General features: G+C 43.0%; 1 protein-coding gene across 2 annotated transcripts in view; it reads left to right on the top strand.

Annotated features, from left to right (window-relative positions):
* The first annotated feature begins 368 nt into the window (after positions 1-368).
* FNIP1 (folliculin interacting protein 1) overlaps positions 369-19395 on the top strand; it is a 66883-nt gene continuing 47856 nt past the window's right edge. For both annotated transcript variants that reach the window (XM_062002341.1, XM_062002339.1), the window contains exon 1: positions 369-554. In XM_062002341.1, the coding sequence (XP_061858325.1) occupies positions 466-554 (89 nt within the window). In that variant the 5' untranslated portion in view covers positions 369-465. The remainder of the gene's footprint in view (positions 555-19395) is intronic.

The following is a 19395-nucleotide window of genomic DNA, read 5'->3' as shown; positions in this document are numbered from 1 at the left end:
GTGAAGACGAAAACAAAACAGCGGCGTGTTATCGGCGCACCTCTGCCCAGCCCCTGGGGCAACGCCTCGGCCCTGCACCCTCCCGGGTCCCGCGTGACCCGGGGCAGCGCGGGGAGCCGGCGCGCCTCACGCCGCTGGCTGCGGCCGCAGGAGCAGCCGCGGGGCCCGCCCCCGCCGCCGCTCGCTCGGGCGCTGATCGCCGGCGCTCCCCCGGCCGCGGGGCTCCGGCCGCGCCCCCCCCGCGCCGCCGCTCCCCACGCGGGGCCGCCGCGCAGCCAGTCAGCGGCGCGCGCCGCGGCCGCCCCGCCCGCCGGCCCTCCCCTCCTGGCAGCGCCGGGTGACTAATGTCTGTCATATGACTGTGACACCGAATGGAGTCGGGCGGGCGGAACTAGCCGCGGCCAAGGGACGGGGCTGCGCGGAGCCCAGCGCCTCGGCGGCGGGGGCTAGCGCCGGCGCCCCAAGATGCCGCCCACCCTGTTCCAGAAGCTCTTCAACAAAAAGCACGGACTGATTTCCCCAGCCAGGGACGCCCGGGACGACTGTGTTTTCAGGTAACCGGGACGGGGCCGCCCTTCTCCTCTGCCCTAAACTTTTGCGCCGAGTTCCCCGCCGCCTGCCCTGCCCCGGCGGAGGGCGGGCGACAGCCCCCTTTCTTTCTCCTCTTCCCACTCGGCAGCCGTCCGTGCCGCAGTGGGGCCGCTTGCCGCGGCTCCCCCGTTCCCCTCAGCCTCGCGCGTACCGCTGCCCCCACGGTCCGGCCCCCGCCCCGCCGCGGGAGCCCCAGGGCCGCTGAGGTGGTCCGGCCCGGGCCCCTGAGACGAGCGCTGGGCGGGAGCCCCCCGGGGCCGCCACGTCGGGGCCGCCACGTCGGGGCCGCCGCGCTGCCTCCTTAGGGCTGCCTCCCCTCCTGGGGGCCGCCTCTCCTCGGGGCCGGGCCCAACCTCCTCCCGCCGCCACCGGGCTGCCTCCCCTCAGAGAGGCCCCCTCTTAGCGCGGCCCCCCCGGCCCAGTCAGCCCGCTGCGGCGCGGGGCTCTGCCGCGGCACGGCCTGTCGCCTCCTTCCCGTGGGTTTCGCCCGATCGGGATCAGCGGCAGCCCCCCGGGGGCGGTTCCGGGGCCCCGGTCCCCCGCGGCTCTCTCCAGGGATGCTGCGGGAGAGGAGGGGGAAAGGCGTTATTCCGCTGGAGACAGACAGGGAGGCTGGCGGTCCTCGGGAGGCACTTCGGAAACGTGGAGGAAGGGGGGAGAAAACGTGAAGTTTGGTGGCTGCCAAGAGAGGTGTAGGGTTTCTCGTGAAATTTGTCATGTTCTAACCGCAACAAAAGTGGATTAGATGAGGGGTGCCAAGTGCAATATGGGCAACACGTGGAGGGAGCCCTTCTCCAGAACCCCTTTCCCGGCCCCCTTGAGTCGGGTGGGCTTCCGGAGCCGAGTGGTCCTGGGGTTCCAGAACCCCTCCAGCAGGGTTTTGGGGGCAGCTCTGGGTCGCTGTCTTCCCTGAGGACTTCGTGAGGGAGGATGCTTCCCGGCACCAGGGCCTAGAAATTACTCAGGGCTTCCTCTGGGGTTAGTTGTCCTGGAAACAGGTAGTTTTTGTGGCTGCAAAATAAGTGGTGGTCCATGAGCAGATAACGATTATGCTAGAAAGTTATGTGGTCCCAGGCCTGGCTGATGTGGTGAAAAGGTAACCTGCAAAATCATTTTAAAGTTCAGAGTTTGAGACTTAGATGCAAATACAGTATGCTTTAGTATGCATGTCTTCAAACACTTCTAACAGTGTGGTAAAACTCTCTTCCCACCTGCTGTCTTTAAATTTATTACCTACAAATTGATCAGCCTTTGGGTTGCTCTGGAAAGGGAGGTCTCTGACTGATAGGTTTAATTTTGAATGGTGAGATACTCGTTTCAACTGCAGTGATGCAATTTAGGTGGTTAATCTAGAGTAATTTAAGAGTTTTTACAGTGTATTCATAGGTCTTTTGATGTCCTTATAGATTGAGGATGCACTCCTGGACTTTACCTGAAACCCAGTTTAACGGCTAGCACATGCTTTGTAAAGACACTAATTACTGCTGCTCACAGCTCTTTGCTATTTACTGTGAATGGTAGTTGCTTTCTATAGTGATTTTTTTTTTAAAGAGACAAAATATTTAATATTTTCTGTGTTATTTTCTAAATCAGCTGAATATTGAGATCAGACCCTTTGGTGGGGAAGGGGCACTAGGGCTGCCTCTGTATAATTGCTTTTTTTCTCCATTAAGACATTTATTAGTGATGAATTTGGATAGAAGTGGGTGGTTAATTCTACAGCTACAGTGCAGACCCCGGGGCAAATGTGGAGATTACACCTGTGTTGAAAAGAGTGAGAGTGAGTAATCGCAAGATCTCTCTGTCCCACTTGACGTACATCATTCTCTGTGAAACTGGACCTGAAATTTAAAAATAAGATGTTTGTATGTCTGCTCTTGCCCTCTTCCACTAATGTAGTGCCATTCAACTTTGTGATGTGAACTGTCAACTGATAATGTGAATCTGCAGTGTGGGGTGGTTTTTTTGGTGGACTCAGAGGTATAAAATCCCAGGAGGAGGTTGAGGTGGTTCTGACTAAGCCTATGTCTGGATGGGAGACCCAGCTCTTAGGGTAGCCAAGTGTTGTTGTCTGAAGACTAACACAGATGCCCTTTAGGCATGTTGCCTAACGGCTGCTTTCATTTTCTAAATGGGAAAAGTCTTTAGTTAATCCTTCTCTGTATGGTCTTATCAGTTACTGGCAAAACTTTTGGAGAATACACAAAATAAAGACTCTTATTTATTATAACTGGGTCTGTAGAGACTGGAAACAAGCATTTTTAACCTGTTCCTGATTCCAGTAAACCTCAAGGTAACAGCCTCAGCAATTGCACTGAGGTTATGTTTATGGATTGATACATTATTATCTGTTTATCTTTTAGATAACAGAACATTTTCCAAATATTCTGAGCACTGTTCTTTCTCAGTCTTCACTTTCAAAGCCTTGTTCTCTTCCTGAGGAGACTGTGTAGAACAACCATTAAAAAATTACATAAATTCTCTTAATATATCTCGTGAACAAAATGCACTTAGTCGCCTCTTCCTGACAAGACTATGTTGAACAGCAGTTTAAAAATATAGAAATTCTTTTAATATATTTAGTGAATAAAATGTACTTGGAGAGAAAAGCCTGACTATTCTGGCGGTGACACCAATACAGCAGAATGTTTAAGGGTGATTTTCATGCTCATTCTTATTTTGACTATGAATATATTTTGTGTTTCTGTCAGATTTATTATGAAAGTTTACCAGGATGTAAATTCTGCTTAATCTGAGTTTACACTGTTTCAAATATAAAATACTACTTTTCAGGGTAAATGTGTTTTGTTTAGTCATTGGTTTGTTTGGCTGAGGCTTTTCTGTTTTATTTCCAGCCCAGGATACTCTTCTGTGCTTTGATTGTGTGAAATTTTATGAGACTGGTTCTTGTTAGACTGTAAAAACCTTTCAGAGCTAGGTGATGGACAGGCTAACACTTTTAGTGGTGTGGTGGGTAAGTTAGCCACTGTGAAGTATTTGTTGATGTACTGACTTGCCACTTATTTTTATATATATTTATGTATATATATGTAAAAGCAGCTTATTTTATGGAAGAAACCTTAGGACATCACAATAGATACCTTCAGTTTCATGAAGGGCAGCTGGCAGGCTTGGCTCCTAGACTGAAATCTCTCAGTACAGGTTGACGTTCACATGGTGAGCAAGAATATTCAAAAATCTAGTGGTAAAATCTGTTTACAGAAAACACCTGTAAGTATTCTAGAGAACAGGCAAACCCTAAGTTCCAAGGTGTAAAGTACCCGCTGTCTACTGCAAATACTACTCACGTGGGTGGATTTTCCCTGAGGGTAACTTTTACTATAAATAGGAGCTCTTGGCTGTATTGTAGCATCTGGCACTGGCAGCTGGTGGTGACAGGAGAGCTCAGCCCAGGCTTGGGCTGTTACAGTTATTAGGAACATGAGATTTCAGGTATGTTGTTTTCTAGAATTTTACAATCAAAATATTCCTCTTGTAAAAATACATAAAGCTGTTTGCATTAGTGTGTGCTGTATGTGTCTAAAATGTATGTGCACTTTTAAAGAGCAATTAAATGAAGCCTCTTCCAGAATTCTATGATCAATTTCCCCAGTAAAATGGAAACAATCTTACAAAAACTTCCTTAAACTAAGTGAAGCAACCAGGTGTTCCTGCTAAATATTATGAGGGCACACAAAGTATTCCACTGCACAATTGTGCTACTGACTGCCACAGATACTAATTTCAAGCTACTGTTTCTTTTCTGGTGCCTGCTTTGGTGGTTTGAAGAAGAGGGAGCTGCTAAACCACTGTTAACTCAAACAGCTTTTTGTTTTTCAAAATGGACTCAACAGAACAATCCCAAAGCTGAGTAATTTACTGCAAGGGCTCAGGCTTTGTATCTTTCTTGTTAAGATGTGTGGGCAATGGTAACTACAGCTGTAAGGACTACTGTGGCTTTTTGCAGGAGCGTGTGTCCATGGAGACAGTAATTGGGCTTTGAGCACTATTAACCTAGTGCAGAGGGAGAGGGATGGTGCTGTAATACTGAATTATGGGACTGGTACATTTCGGGCTTGTATGTAGGAGGGAAACTCAGTGTTTCTTTCCATCTTAGGTATAAAGTTCAAATATTTCTTCCCGTGTATCTCTAGACATCCTTCCCACCTAGCTGGGGGACAGAGAAGTTATTAATTAGTTCTTTTTACACTACATCTCAATAAAAGTTTCACTGTATCTTCTTTCTGTCTCCTTCCTTTTTTTTTTTGTTTTTTGGGTTTTTTTGTTGTTCTTTTTTAAATCTAGGGATCTCTAAAGGACCATCTCAGCCGGAGGGGCATTCCACCCATGTTTGCAAACTCTGTTTTGCTCTCGTTAAAGCACCTGTTGTAGAGATACAGCTGTGTGGTAAAATATTCAAGCCTGAAAGAACCCCTTCCAGTTTCAAGTCTTACCAACTGTGTGGAGTGTCTTTGTGCACATTCTTCCTTTAGGGGTTTGTTTTGTTTATTTGGGTATTTCTGAGGACCTGTGCAGTTTTCCAAGTGGGATGGTACAGGAGTAAATAACTTTAAACGTTCTTGTCTTTATTTATGCAGAAGGCCATTTTGAAAGCATACTGCTCCTTTATTGTAAGAATAGTTTGCCAGGTTCCTGAGATATGAAAGGCCTAGGGCTGAGTGTAAAGTAATATTTCCTGAAATCTGTCTAGACAAGTATCCCCCATCAGCCCAGACTCTTTCTGTTCTCCATGGCAGTGACTTTAAATGGTATCCTGAGATTTGTTTCCTTTCATCCATTTTTTGGCAGTGAGATTCATCAAGGGAATTACAATAAACCTAGAGTTGGAAATGGGCAGCATGATATAGAGGTGCTTTCCAAGCCAGCTCCTCTGCAGAGCTATTGTTCTTGCACAGTGCAAATGCCATATGCTTTCTTACAAAGGCATAATTGCTTCTTGAACTAGGAGCTAATTTATTGAAATAAACTGTGAAGAGGGTCTGAGACATCTAATGATGTGTAGCTGGAGACTTGTTGAAGTGGAAGCTTGGACTAAGGAGGAGGAGGAACATGAAAGTTGCCTTTACATTACTTTTTCCAGTCAAAGTTTTGCCCACATAACTTCTTGGTAAGCTTTCACATTATTTAGGAAGGTGACTAGCACTGATGACGTAAATGATGTGGTATCATCACAGGACCTATTTTGTGCTTCTTCCTCCTGTGCTCAGGGCAGGGATAACCACTACAGATTGCCATGTCACTTTCCGTTTTTAAGGTATGGCTGCATGAGATGCTGAAGGAGCTCAGAGCCAGCAGTGTCTGGACACTGTCTGAGGTCTGAGAGCTTAAACAACTGAACCTTGTCAAAATTCTTATTGAGTTAACCTTCCACAGCAAGCAAGGTATCCACTACAACCAGTCAAAGGCTTTCCTGTCAACAGCAGGTAACTTTGTGCACGGCCTGCCTGAGCCCAGAGGAGCAAGCCTCTTACCAAGCCATGTCAGTGAGCAATACAGCTAGAGAATTTCTTATCCTATCAGCACTGCACAAGGCTTTTGAAAGCTGTTCCTCAACATCAAGCCAATCTGACCAAAACCTGCTATTAATAACAGTGGTTTGATATTTCTTCACTCTTAGCATTCTGCAAATCTTTCTACAATAGTTGTAAAATTCCTGGAATTTCACCACCTTATAGTCTATCTTCGGAAAGAGTTTTAGCGGGGCTTTGCTTTGTAGTAGCTCCAGCTTTTCATTATTTCCAGTTATCTGATGAACTTGAAAAGCTTCATCCCATAATTTTAAAAGACTGTTCACATTCTTGAACATCTGAAATGTTCATATGTTTTTGTTAAGCTGATTTCTGCCCTGTAATGTCCCTTAAGTTTTGTTTTTTATTAAGAAGTCCATATTTTCTGTAATATCACTGGAAGAGTTTTTGGCTGTTTGCTTGTATTCATCAGCTTGAGAGTAGCGAGTTTTAATAATTATTTCACTTGGATTTATGCACAGTTTTCTCTGATGATATGATGACTTTGACCTGAATTTTGAAATATATTACTGTTTTCTGAAGTATGCCTTTTTGCCAAATTCTGTTTTGCATTTCCTGTCATCTGAGTTTTTATGTACCTTACAGGGCTTTAAATCAACTTCCGTCTTGGAAGCAGAGACACGGAAATTAATAGGTTCCAGTAAGCATCTTGGGGGCATGGAGAAAGTCTTGACAATTTCTGAAGAGGGATAGCACTCCAACCCTTCTTTGGCACCACTCTGTAGGTGTCCAAGTAGGCAAGTGTTGATTCTAAAAGATGCAGCATGTCCTTTAGAATGAAATGCTAGCTCTGAATAAGGCAATGCTGAAAGCTGGGTCTGTACAGTGCCTAAGGGAGCTGCAGTCGGTCCAGCCAGTGGTTGTTATTTACTCCTATTGTTATCGGATCCAAAAGATTCCAGTTGGATCAGAATCCCCATGTGCTTGGTGTGCAGTGCTCGGTGCTCTCTTCCATGGAAGAGAGAACATGAATAGTGGAGTTGAAAAGCCCTCTGATCACTTTTTTCATTACTTTTTTTTTTTTTTAGAAGGAGGTAAAGATACAAAAAGAGCCAAGACAGAGGTTAGGGGTCACCCTTACTGCCTTTCATCCTGACATCTCCCATATTGGTTGGGATCTTGCAGTGCCTTGAGGACTTGGTATCATGAGGTCACATTGCCTTTACTGGACATTATGAGGTTGGTGCCATCAGTGTGTGCTTTGCTTCCTCCTGGCCTGCATCATCCCTTCTTCCTCATGGGATGGCACAGGTTGTCTGAGTGTGGCCTGTGATCCTTTGCCTTGCTACGCTGCCCTTGGAACAGTCACTTTCTTGGTTCCACTTGCAGCATTTCAACTCTTCCTCTAAGTTAGAAATCTTTTGGAGAAGAGGCTGGCATGAGTGAGTCACATGGTGCTTTTTTACCAGTGGGCTCTCTGCTTGTTAGGCTTTCAGGCTGTGGTACTGGTTTGGATCTTGCCAGCTGATCAAGTCAATTCTTTGATTTTACTTTGAATTTTTCTTGGATGTCCAATCGTATGTGCTAGTAAAGCAAGTGTAGCAGTATTCTCACTGGACAGAATGGATGCTCACTGTCCTCTTCCTCATGGGTATGACCCAATGGTATTCAGACTGACTGTTCTCCCATGCATGTTCTGTGGAGACAGGATGAGCTGACCCATTGTCTCCATTGTGAGAGAAAGACTGTACTGACATCTTGCCATGGATTCTGTGTGTCTAAAAATGTCTGTGTGGGTATACTAGAGTGAAAATGCTTCTTTATGCTAGAGTTATGCTGACAAATGTTGCAAGAAGTTGCTCCTGTAAATGTAAAGGTACTTTTTTTCCCCCCCTTTTTCTCTAGATGAGGTCATAGGGGTATGAAGACATGCCAAGAGTGCGGGTTGTATTTACCTCTTTGTCCACTGTGAGGTCTTCTATTCTGAAAGAATTCCATTATTCATTTTCTGGTGACTGAAGGTGTGTTTACGTGATTCAAGTTGTAAACCTTGCTCTCTTTGGTTGACTGATGGCTCATCCTTGTGCTTTCAATGGGCTTTATCCTTTGCTGTGTGTATGCTTCTAAGTTAGCGTATGCTCATAGTGACAGCTTGGATAAATTCAGGCTTCTGTTCTGGAATAAACTGGTCCAGTGTGACTTGGAGCCTGAAACTTGTGTTGTAATTTTGGCTGAATGCTGGAGGTGACCACTTTAGAAGCCTGTTTTACGAGTGGAAAGTAACGCACACGGTGGTTTCATGCTCAGAGGCTGTGTTCCCTCCTATTGCTACATCTGGAGCAGAATGTCTGCAGGATCACATGTTTGTGAGTAACGTTAGGAAAAATGCAGAGCTCAGTTGCTCTGCAGTGAATCCCCAGCGTGGTTGTGCTAGGCTTCCAGAGTTGGCCAAGAGCTCAATTTGTCTCTGAGGACTTGAAAGATTTTGCATCTGTGGTATAGATAGAGAACTTTAAGGTATAAAATATCTGCTGGAGGGAAAAACAGCTATGCCCATTAAAAACAGGAAGTAATTTTATTCATCTGTAAATGACTTGCTAATGCACCAAGTACTCCACCTGAGGAGTAACAGAATTCCTATCTGGGAAATACTCCTTTGAAAAAAATCGTTTGCACAAAATACACATGTGATTCATTGTGCCCAAGGAAGGTGGCCATCATGATTACATTCAAAATGGGTAGGATTAATCACCTACTTCTAAAAGGATTTGTTTACTTTTACAAAAATGCATTGTGCCCTTGCTTAGTTCTCAACTGAAGCTTTTGAGATAATTCTGCACATTGAGTGAGAAATAACAACCTTTTTCTTTTCTGAAACCAATAGCTTCTGCAGATACTGTTATTCAGAATACAACATGCTACAGAGAAACTTGTTTGAACATGAAATACAAACACGTCAACATGAAATACTACACAAACTACATATAGAATATTAGCAGTGTGTGCATGTAGCAGGCATCCGCAAGTATGGGATGTTTGCACAAAATTTTCTGTCTTTTCTGAAAAAGTAATTTCATAGACCTTCCCAAGTGATTAAACATTTGGACTTCATCACTTTGACTACATGTAAAAGCTCTGTATTTTAAACAGTTTTGCCTGATGCTTTTGGAATGATAATCTATGTGTCCTCCAGTTTATGTATTATCTTTGAAACCATGGCGTTGGGAGAAACCCCCAAGTTGTAGGGGTGAGGGGCTCTTTGTAGTGTTGCCAGAGTCACTTTTTAACTAGAAACTTGGCTGTAGACCCCATTGCCTTCAGCCTGGACAAGGGAACAACCCAACAACACACTGTGACGTGAGCGCAGACCTGGAAGGCAGGTCCTTTGCTGAAAGCAGTGATCTTGAAGCGTGGAAATAATCCATCATATGCCACTGATCCTGCACTGTTTCTCCAGGATGTTCCACATAATCAGCAGTGATTTTGGCCTAAAATGAGTAAAATAAGTCACCAAAACAATTGTATTTACTATAGGTACTGTTCGTGCCCTCTCTGTTCCTGGTATTTGATACTCCTCCAGATCTACATATGCCTTGTTAACAGTGTCTTCAAATGTCTTTTCCCTTGTTCCAGCCAAAATGTCAACAAAACATAAAACTTCTAATAGTATCACAAACCCTCTACCCTTTCAGTTTGTGTGATATATAACTGGAAAGAAACAGAGCCAAGTTACAGTTCTCTGCCATCTGTTTTATTTGATAAAAGAAGAAACTTTGAGCTCAATTCAGCCCTGACTTTTAGGTCCTGGCATTGGGCCTGTATAAGCCACAGCATTATCTTCACCCTAGTTCCTGTGTCATTTTCCACTTCTAGAGAAAGAAAGAAAGAAAGAATGTAGTTTGTTTGTGCATCGCCCATAGGAGCAGTTGCCTTGCTATATGCTTTCTTTGGTTTTTATTTTAGTCTAGGTACCTGTGGAAATGGTGGCAGTGCTGTGATTGGTCTCATGCTTTCCCTCTTAGTGATTTCTGAATATTTTTATCTCTTTCAGTTGTGTGTAGTGGTGAACCTGAGAGTCCAGGCGAGCTGAGTTTCTGATGCTTTAGTGAAAATGCTGCATGGGCTATTGGATCACTCCTGCCCATTAGTGCCTATGGAACTCTGTTTTGGCTATACCTCATTATGTTGCTCTTTCTGGTGGGCCAGAAGAGATGGGGACAGAAAGAATATGGAAGAAGACACGTGGCTTCATAGTTTGTTGGGAGAACAGCTATAGTGTGACCACAAGAAAGGCCAGTCCTGGACTACTGTGACTACCAGAATATCAAAATCTCTGCTGAATTATTCTTTCTAGCTGGTACTGAAATACACAGTCTACTACAAACCTACATTTCTTTTGCCTCCTGCATTCCTTGTGCAGCTTGGTCCCAAGGCAAAAACAGACCTCTAAAGACTGTGGACTCAGCACTATATTTGCCATCTTTGGGGGTAATTATGAAAGAGGATGGTAAGTCAGCAGGAAGAGCATGTGAGCAGTTAGCTGAGAAATGAACTGTCACACGGGAATGAGATTCTCGTTGGGTTGGGATTTTTCTTTTTTTGCCATGTCCTCCCCCTGAAAATGTTCTTGCCATTTGGAGAGTCGGCTGAATGATGTGTTTACTCTTTCTCATGAAACAATACCAGAAATTGGTAGAAAAACAATGTTAGTCCTGCTGTGCATAAAAAATAGGTGCAGACGAGATGCTCTCTGGTTGTATGTGAGAGAACAGAGGCTGCAAAACATGGGGGAGTATGCTCTCCTTCTCAGAAGCTTGTTCTAGTTGAATGATATTATCTGAACGTCTGAGAAGCTGTTATGGAGGAAGTCTGCCAGAATTTTCTTGTTACTACAGGAAAAATAATAGTATTACCCCCAAAGACAGAGTTAAAAAAATGCCTCAAATGTTAGGACAGTGAATTGGCTTACAGTGCTAACTGTGTTTCTATTTAAAGGCAGCCCAAACTCTGATATATAACTTATATAGACAGAAAAAGGTGGTTGGGTTGGGATTTTTTTTTAGTACTTAAACATTTCAACTGCTATGAGTTACTGGAAATTACTCTACTTTCTTAATAGAAAAGGAAATTGTTCTATTGACAGCATGGACAGCTAAGAAGCAGTGAAAACGAGCATGTTGATTTCTTGACTATATGTATTTTCTAGTCATAAAAGAGGTGCTAATTGTGAACTTGTGACCTCTTTTTTCCAAAACTGACATAATTGAAAAGTTGAGAAATTTTTTTTAGAAATAAAAATCAAAGCAACTTAAAACATATTCTTACGAGACTGTAGGAGGATTCTATCTTTATAAATACAGAAATGTCTATAAAACTTTCCATTTCAGATAAGCAAAAATATCACTCTGGTGTAAGACTGATTTAATTTACCTGCCTTAAATTTCAGTAGTTTTTTTCATAGTATCTTATGTGCAGTTATCGTCAAATGAATTACTTTTGTTAGTCTGAAAACATATCTAGTTTAAAATGTCATCAGATTTTCCTTGTCCGTTGAAGAATGCTCACAGAACTGCTAGATATCTTGTATTTTTGTGTTGTGAAAGACTTTTTTTTCATGTTGGGGTCAGAATGTAAGACACCAGGTTGGTGGTTTGGATTTCAGGTTTTTGTTTGGTTTTTTTCCCACCTGTATTTGGTATATATTCCTTTAAAGTTGCTCTTTTCTGTTAGTAGCTTGCAGGACAAATCAGCTAAATTACACTCAGGAGATGATATTAGTTTACGCCTACATGGGGAAAACAAAACCCATGCAAGGTAAATTAAAATTCTCTAATGACAGTTTTTCTCAACTGTATGGATAGAGAAAGAGAGGGAAAATAATAAATACAGGAAACAGGGATTTGACAAGAGACTATTTCTATATAATTTTTTTTAAATAAAAATAAATTTAGAAATGAAGGCAAATAGAAAATGGCACAGTCCTGTAAAATGCTGAGCATCTCAGCATAACTCAGTGAGGTTTGAAGGCTTTTGCATGCCACAGCCTTGAGCTGTGCTAAGAGCTATTTATTCCAGAAGAAAGGAAATGCTAACAGCAAGACAGACCCAACTCTCAGATCTCTATAGCCTCTCTCTCTATCTGTGTGTGTGTGTATACATATATATGCATATTTCAGAATCTACCCAGGTGCCTTCATTTGCTGTTGTGGCTCTGAGTGTATGTGCACCTGTATTGGTGCACCTCTGTGGGGATTTAGGAGAGTAATAGATGCTGTATAACTATAAGCTAAGATACTGGCAACAGAAGAGATGGAGAGACTTCTGAGAGCTATAGTCTTGGCTTTCTTTGACTTGCCTTGTATATAAGAAAAAGATTGTTCCTTGTGTTTCTCAGTGCCAGGCATGCAGCCCTGGAGCAGCTGGAGCCCCCACTTGTGTGTCTGCTCCTGGAGAGCAGAGCCAGGGCTAGGAGGGGGTCGACCTCGACCTTCTGCACGATGGCACTGAGCAGAGGGGAAAGCAGTGAGTGGGCTTGTGCTGAAGGTTAACATCAGTGATGTCAGCAGTGAAGCACAAAAAATAAAAGTCCATCTGGAAATGCTGAGTGTCAAGTGAGTTGTAATGAGTATAAAGTAGCATTTTGGAGTTGCCCTGCGTTCAGAAAGATGCAAGTATAGTTGGAAGCAGTTGGATGGTACTGTTGTGGTTTAATGCATACATTTTACAGAATTCTTTCTGCTTGGTATTCCCTGCTTCTCATAATGCTTTTGCTCATCATCACTGTCCCTCTTGTTCGGTGCTCTGCTTTGGAGACTAGTATTTACACACATGCACACACACATAAAACAGAGGAAGGAAAGTGTTAAAGCCCAGCTCACTTTCCCTTCCACTTTTCTGTTCTCTTCTTAGTTTTGTCCTATATGAGACCTGCAATATTGCCCCTCCTTTCTGAAGATTTCCCCTGAGTGCTGTGGGTCCCCTCCTCCTCCTGCCATAAGCAGCAGGATACATCCTGTTTGGGGTTACTGCTGTGTCACTTTAAATGACATGCGCTAGCATGAGAAGGGGAAAGGGAAAAAAGAGCCAAGTGAGGGATTACTTTGCCAACAACTCCTTTCAGAAAGGAAAAATTCCAACCAAACAACCCAGTCCAAAATGCCCTGGTGGCATTGACAGCTATTGCTGTCCAGCACGTGAGCCTTTCTTTCCTGTTGATGCAGCAGAATAAATAGCTTTATGTGGTGCTGTTACTGGTTCCCAGCAGGATACCTGCACCACTAGGCTTCTTCCAGTCCCCACATCTTACAGATGCTCCTGTGGATGGTCTGAATAGGGAGAAAAAAAAGATGAGGCAAGAAAACACTTCTGAAGGAAAAAGCAAAGCTTAGTCTGCCACTCCATAGAAATGAGAGGAAACAATAAATGTGTGATTCTGTTCCTGTTATACTGTAGTGCATGAACTACAGAAGATGCAAGAGCTGATGCTGAGCTTGGTTGGTATAAGGACTCGTTCTGCTGCAAAGCCAGGAGAGTCCATCTAGGAGACAGGCAGAAGTTGCCCCAGCCACGTCTCTTGGCAAGCCGTGTTGGCTGGGAGTGTCTGGAATTACCTTCTCATCAAATCCATTACCACCAGCAAAAATGAGTTATTGAACATACACTACATTATATATATATATATATATATACACGTCTTGATTAAGTACAACCTCTCCCAGTGGAACAATGCAGGTTTTATCGTGTGTTTCTGTTGATTCTGTGAGCTGTGAGGCAGAGCTAGTTTGGACTGTGTGATACAGCTCAGTCCCATGATAAGGAAGGTGTTTGGATTGAGTTTCGGTGCTCATACTCAGGGAGGGCACACTAAGAGGAACCTCCAATTTTTTAATCACAGACCAAGATTTTAACAGTAAGAAAAACTATGTGGATACAGAGGGGCTGTTTTCAGCTGATGCTCGGAGCTGTCTTGTGGAGTTTTCAGTAAGATCATCAGTTGAGCTGTTCTGCAGTGGAAAAATCCCTCTAGATGGATAGTTGTGTTGAAAAGCTTATTTTGTGTAATCATCACAGGGCAATGACCAGTCCCAGACTGTATTTTCCATTCCTGCCATTCTTAGAAACTAACAACTATGAGCTTGTAGTGAGACTTGCAAAACAGAAGGGGACAGCAGAAAATCTGAGTAGAGAGTTCAGCGTGGCAGTGCGCAAAGCTGTTGCAAACCCAGTAGAGCACTTTGTTAAGCTCGGTTTAAAGATTGAGTAGCTCCTTTAAAATAGAGGAACCACTAGCTGGCTGACCGCAAAAGGCATGTGTAGGTGCTCTTCTGCTTTGGGAAACCAAAGTATTCAGAAAAACCTGGCAGTTTTAGTGCATTTGTTTGTTTGGTGCCAGGCTGTTCCATTAAATGAAGTAGTATGGCCATGCATCTTGTTCAAGCATCTATTTGTCCTCATGTCCTTATGAGTTACATAAGTCAAGTCAAGCAATGTCTTTAGTGTCTGCTCCATATAGATTTACCTGAAATAGTTTCAGGTCACCTTTGCATGCTTAATTTGGAAAACAGTTGAGCAGCATGACTCTTGCCTTTGAGAATTGAGCAGTCTAGGCTCCTCACAGTAGTTTTGGGGCCCTTGAAATATCTGTGCAAATCAAGATGTCAGCTGTTCCGCAAATTGAGTAAGGGCCCGTTCAACTTGTAGAGCTAGTAAGGGAGGGATGTTCAGTCCACAGCTTGGAGCCAAGTTAGAAAGTCTTCCCTCCTGAAAAGCTGTTGTAGGATAGGTCCCATCCACCTAGATGTTCATAAATATTGCGGATCTACAAAAGTCTTCCTAATTGTTTCTGGTTCAGAGCCTGGCAGTAGCCTTGAAACACTTGGCAGTTTTGAGAGTTAACTAAGGGGATTGGTTAAAGGCTCTGAGGTGCAGAGCTGTCACTGAAGCAAGGAACTCTTCTTCCTGCAGAAAAGTTGCAGAACTGGGCCATGTATCACATTGGACTTGTGAAGGTAGAGGAGGAGGATACTGAGAGCAAGTGCCAAACGCAGTTCTGTCAGACAGCTTATGGTTAGTGGGGAGTAGCTATCATTAGCACTCAGGATATTGGTATAAAGGAGCATCACGTATGGCTAGGCCAGACTGGGATTTCATTCCATAGATATTATTTTGTTGTACTTTTTCATACAATCATCCTCTGTCTTTAGTTTGCAGTTGTTCTCATGTAACTGATACAAGGTTTTGGTGAAATCCGAGGGGGGACCAAGTCTGAGTCAGCACTCTGGTTAAGCCATGTGCTTTACTTTAAGTATGTAAGTAGTTTTATTGCTCCCAACAAAACCACTCATGTGCTTAGCATTAGGCATGTGTTTTAAATACATTACTGATCCAGAGTCCTTTTTTTTTTTTTTTCCTGGAGTAAAATCTACACAAATGAGGAAAGTAAGACTACAAACATACAATGGTTAGAACACCCCAAGTCAAAGGTTTAAGGTAGTATTCTCCAGGCAAAAAAACCCCCCCAAAAAAAACGCTTTTGGCGTTTAAGGCATTTCAGCAACACACTGAGTTTAAATGTCACTTTTGGGGGGAAAAAGGATTATCTGTTAATTTTATGTGACTGTCTTGACAAATGACCTGGTAACACAGCAAGCTGGAGTTCGCTGTAGTCCTCTGCAACACCAGGCTTTAGACTGAAAGCAGTATTTTGGGATTATCCCTGCATCAAACCTTGGTTGAACCGAGTACATCTAAATGTCTGCCAGCTTGTCCTATACACAGTTTGTGAAATTGGTTTAGCATGTGCTGAAAATTTCTTTGATATTTTTAAAACCCTGTTGCTAGGGCAACCAGACCCCATAACAGAAAAGCTTTTTTGTAATAAGAAGGCTAAGAAATTCAGTTAACAACCTGGAATAAAAATAGCTTGTATTCTTTTGTTCAAAAGCAAACAAACCAACCAACCCCAGCAGAAAGCATGGTGTCCTGAAGCAGCTTGGACCTGGGTTTCCAGCTGGAAGGGCACACCCTGCTCAGCTGGGAGAGCTCGAGCTGGGCTCAGCTCCGATGGCAGAGAATGATCCAGGAGTTCACCAGCATCTTGCTCTGAAGTAATTAATATCTCTTTTTTTTTCATACAGAAAGGTTGAAGTGATTTGATGGTTTGCCATATGGGCAAGGAAACACGAGCTTTGCTTCTCAGAACTGGATGTCCCCTTTGTGCTTTGCTAATACAGAAACTGGCAGAACAGGCATTACTTTTTCTTTGACGTTAGGGCTTGCAGCCCTGTTTCCTTGTGTCTCATGACTGAGTGAATCAACACCTAATTAAAGTCACATGAGGGACAGAGTAAAATGCTGCTCAGGCACTGATCATTGTGAATCTTTGGAGAGTAACTACTTACATCTGTCTTCCTCCTCCAAGGAACCCTGAACAGCTGCAGCTTTGCTTTATTATTTTTTTTTTTTACCCCGGGGAAAAAAGATCATGTAAACCTCAGTTCAAGCAATGCAGTCTGTGCAGACAATGCAACCTGGGGTAAGGGGGAAAAGAAACTTTGAAGTACTAGACAAAAGCTTGAGAAATTTGAATGATTTGAGTTTGTGCTGGGGATGACTTAGCTGAAAGCTTGAAGTTGTAGCTTTTGTGCATTTGTCACTGCTGGTAATTCAACTGAAAATGTGAATGTTGGGCAAGGAAGTACGGTAATCTCTTCAAAGTGGTCTGGGGGAATTCCTGATATCTTTAATAGTAGTTGTAGTTCTTTGGCTAACAGTGTGTTATGAAGGATCCATAACAATTGCTTTCCATCTCTGAGTGGCAAATACTTGTGTGGAGATTTATTGGGCTCTCAATTATCACTCAGTCACAAGTGCAGCCACCTTAATCAATTACACAGTCATGGACTACAGCCAAGGAATGCTCAAATCTCTGCGCTGCCTGCTCGTGCTGTCTGACTTTCACCACCAAGGCAATATTTTTTCCCCTTATAAAACTCACTAAACAAGTATTACAGGATGTTTTAATCAGTGTAAGCAGATGGCTCGCTCCACCTTGGCACGGTGGTGGGCTCCCAGGTAGCATGTGGGACATGCTGGGCTGTGCAGCAGATGCCTGGGTCTATAGCAAGCGGTTTTATTGCCAGCATGGCCTGGCATTGAAGGTAGGTAGTATTCTCTGTGGTTCAGTATTTCCAGGCTGAAATCTCCCCCAGGGGTCATCCTGGCTTGCCTGCTACTAGGGTGGTGGGCTTCCGGGCTCAGCCCAGGAGAAAGCAGGGACCTGCTGCCTCCTGAGAGCCTAGGCAACAGCATCACCCAGGCCCACTCACCTACCCCAGAACTGCTCACAGGTTAAAAAATGCAGCTGTTTACATTCTAGTCTTTTAGCTTGTAAAAAGTTATTTATTTCTTGATAAATCTGCCTGATAAAAATGCTTATTTAGATATGTTTACTCAGTGTTGGTGCAGAAATCACATGGCATGTCAGGCCTAACTAGAGTACACTAGCAGTCTGTTTATGCACCTTGCAGATTTGGTTTTTTTAATATCTCCTGAAATACTGCATTGAGATTCTTGATTTTCACTTATGGGGAAAGAAGAAAACTGCCATAGCCCTTAATATTGTTACAAAGAGCATGAAAATAAAAGCCTTAAAGACTCTTTATGCTGAAGACAGATACAGGGAATTCAATGTTTGTCTATGTTAAAAAAAAGAAAAAATAAAATATTGAAATTCCTTTAACAAAAGTATTCTTTTTACATCAGGAGTCATCCAAGGGTTTATTATTAATATTAGAGTTGACAGTGCTGGTGAAGCTAACACAATTCCCTCTACGATGTCTTCATGGCAACAGAGTCCTTGCAGTCAGCCTTGACTTTAATATGTCTTCTTTTTTCTTCTCTTCGTTGTATCATCTATTACATATCTGTGATCTCAAAAATAAAAAGCCTTGATTCACCATCAAGTTACCTAACCAAACTTTGCGGTTGATAAATCTTGTTTTTGTACTATCTAGCACTGTGAAACAGTCACTTTTTTATCACATTAGGAATTCTTGACAGTAGTAGCTCAGTTGTAACATGGGTGCTGTTTTTCATGGGCAAAGTTTGCTTTACTGTGTACCGGAAACACTCATGTGTCACGCTAAGATAGGTGCTGCGTGTCACTGTGCCTTGTATTGTCCTTCGTGCTTTGAAGAGGAGGTGGAAAACACAAGTCAGTTCTATATGTGGATTTGAGGATTGAAGAACCTATCTAAACATCTCCAGAATTACACAGTATAAAGGAAGGAAAGAAGACTTCCCCCCACAATGCCCTTCTGCTATACTAGATAATTCTGTGATGTTTTGAAAAGTCTTTATTTCCAACAACTATTTGTGTGCATCAGAAACCATTTTTGTTGGAACTTCTTTCACCTCAGATTTTCATTAAACGCACACAATGCTGAACTATTTACACTTTATTTTTAATAGCTGCAGCAGAAGATGATTCTGCTGTGCACACCCGAGAATGCACAATAAAATAACTGTTTGGCAGGGGGAAAATGCCCTGTTGTCTTGCAGTACCAGTTGGTATTACGGAGGTTTGTTTGGTGTCTTATTTATAGTAGACTGCAATTGGAAATGTGATACAAAACAAACACCAATGTTCCAGTAGCTTAACCATGCATCACATTTTCACTTTGATAGTTATTTTTATTTTAAGCATCTTTTATTATGGCTTGAAAAATTACAGCAGTGAAGGAGTGGTCAATCTGAGATCTCAGCAGTCGTGTTCTTAAAGAAAGATAATGTTCTGTGGTGTACCCTCCGGGAATGCTCCCAGGCAGGTTTGTAGTTATGCTGATGCTCCTTTTCACTGCCCTCAGAGACAGTTTATTCCAGTCATGAGACCTCTTGCTGCTAGTGAGACTCCTGTGTATGGAGAGTTTGTAAACTTCAGCTCTCTGATTTTTTTTTTTTTTCTTTTGGTATTGCATATGAAAAGCACTTTTTTCAGTATCTAAAAATCTGGTTTCCTTTAAAGAAAACAGGGTCTAGGTTTTCAGAAGCCTGTGGACTGTTTGCAGTGATGTTTCTCACTGGTTTTGGCTCCTGCTGGCTGTGTTTGTGTGCATACATCTATGCCGCGTGCAGATGTGTGTATCTGCTCTAGTTGTATATGGAGGGTTTCTGCTTTAATACTGTCCACTCTTCCTCTCCAGCAGTGAGGAATTCAGGGGATTTATCTTTTTTTTTTCCAGGAATACAAAAATGCACAGAAAGCACATTTTTTTAAGAGTCTAGCTCAGTGGTAATCTAAGGCGAGTATTTTGTA

This window comes from Colius striatus, chromosome 9 (genome assembly GCF_028858725.1).
Source record: "Colius striatus isolate bColStr4 chromosome 9, bColStr4.1.hap1, whole genome shotgun sequence".
In the NCBI taxonomy this organism is placed as follows: Eukaryota; Metazoa; Chordata; class Aves; order Coliiformes; family Coliidae; genus Colius; species Colius striatus.
Note: the sequence above shows the minus strand (reverse complement) of the source record. Positions and strands in the feature narration are given on the sequence as shown.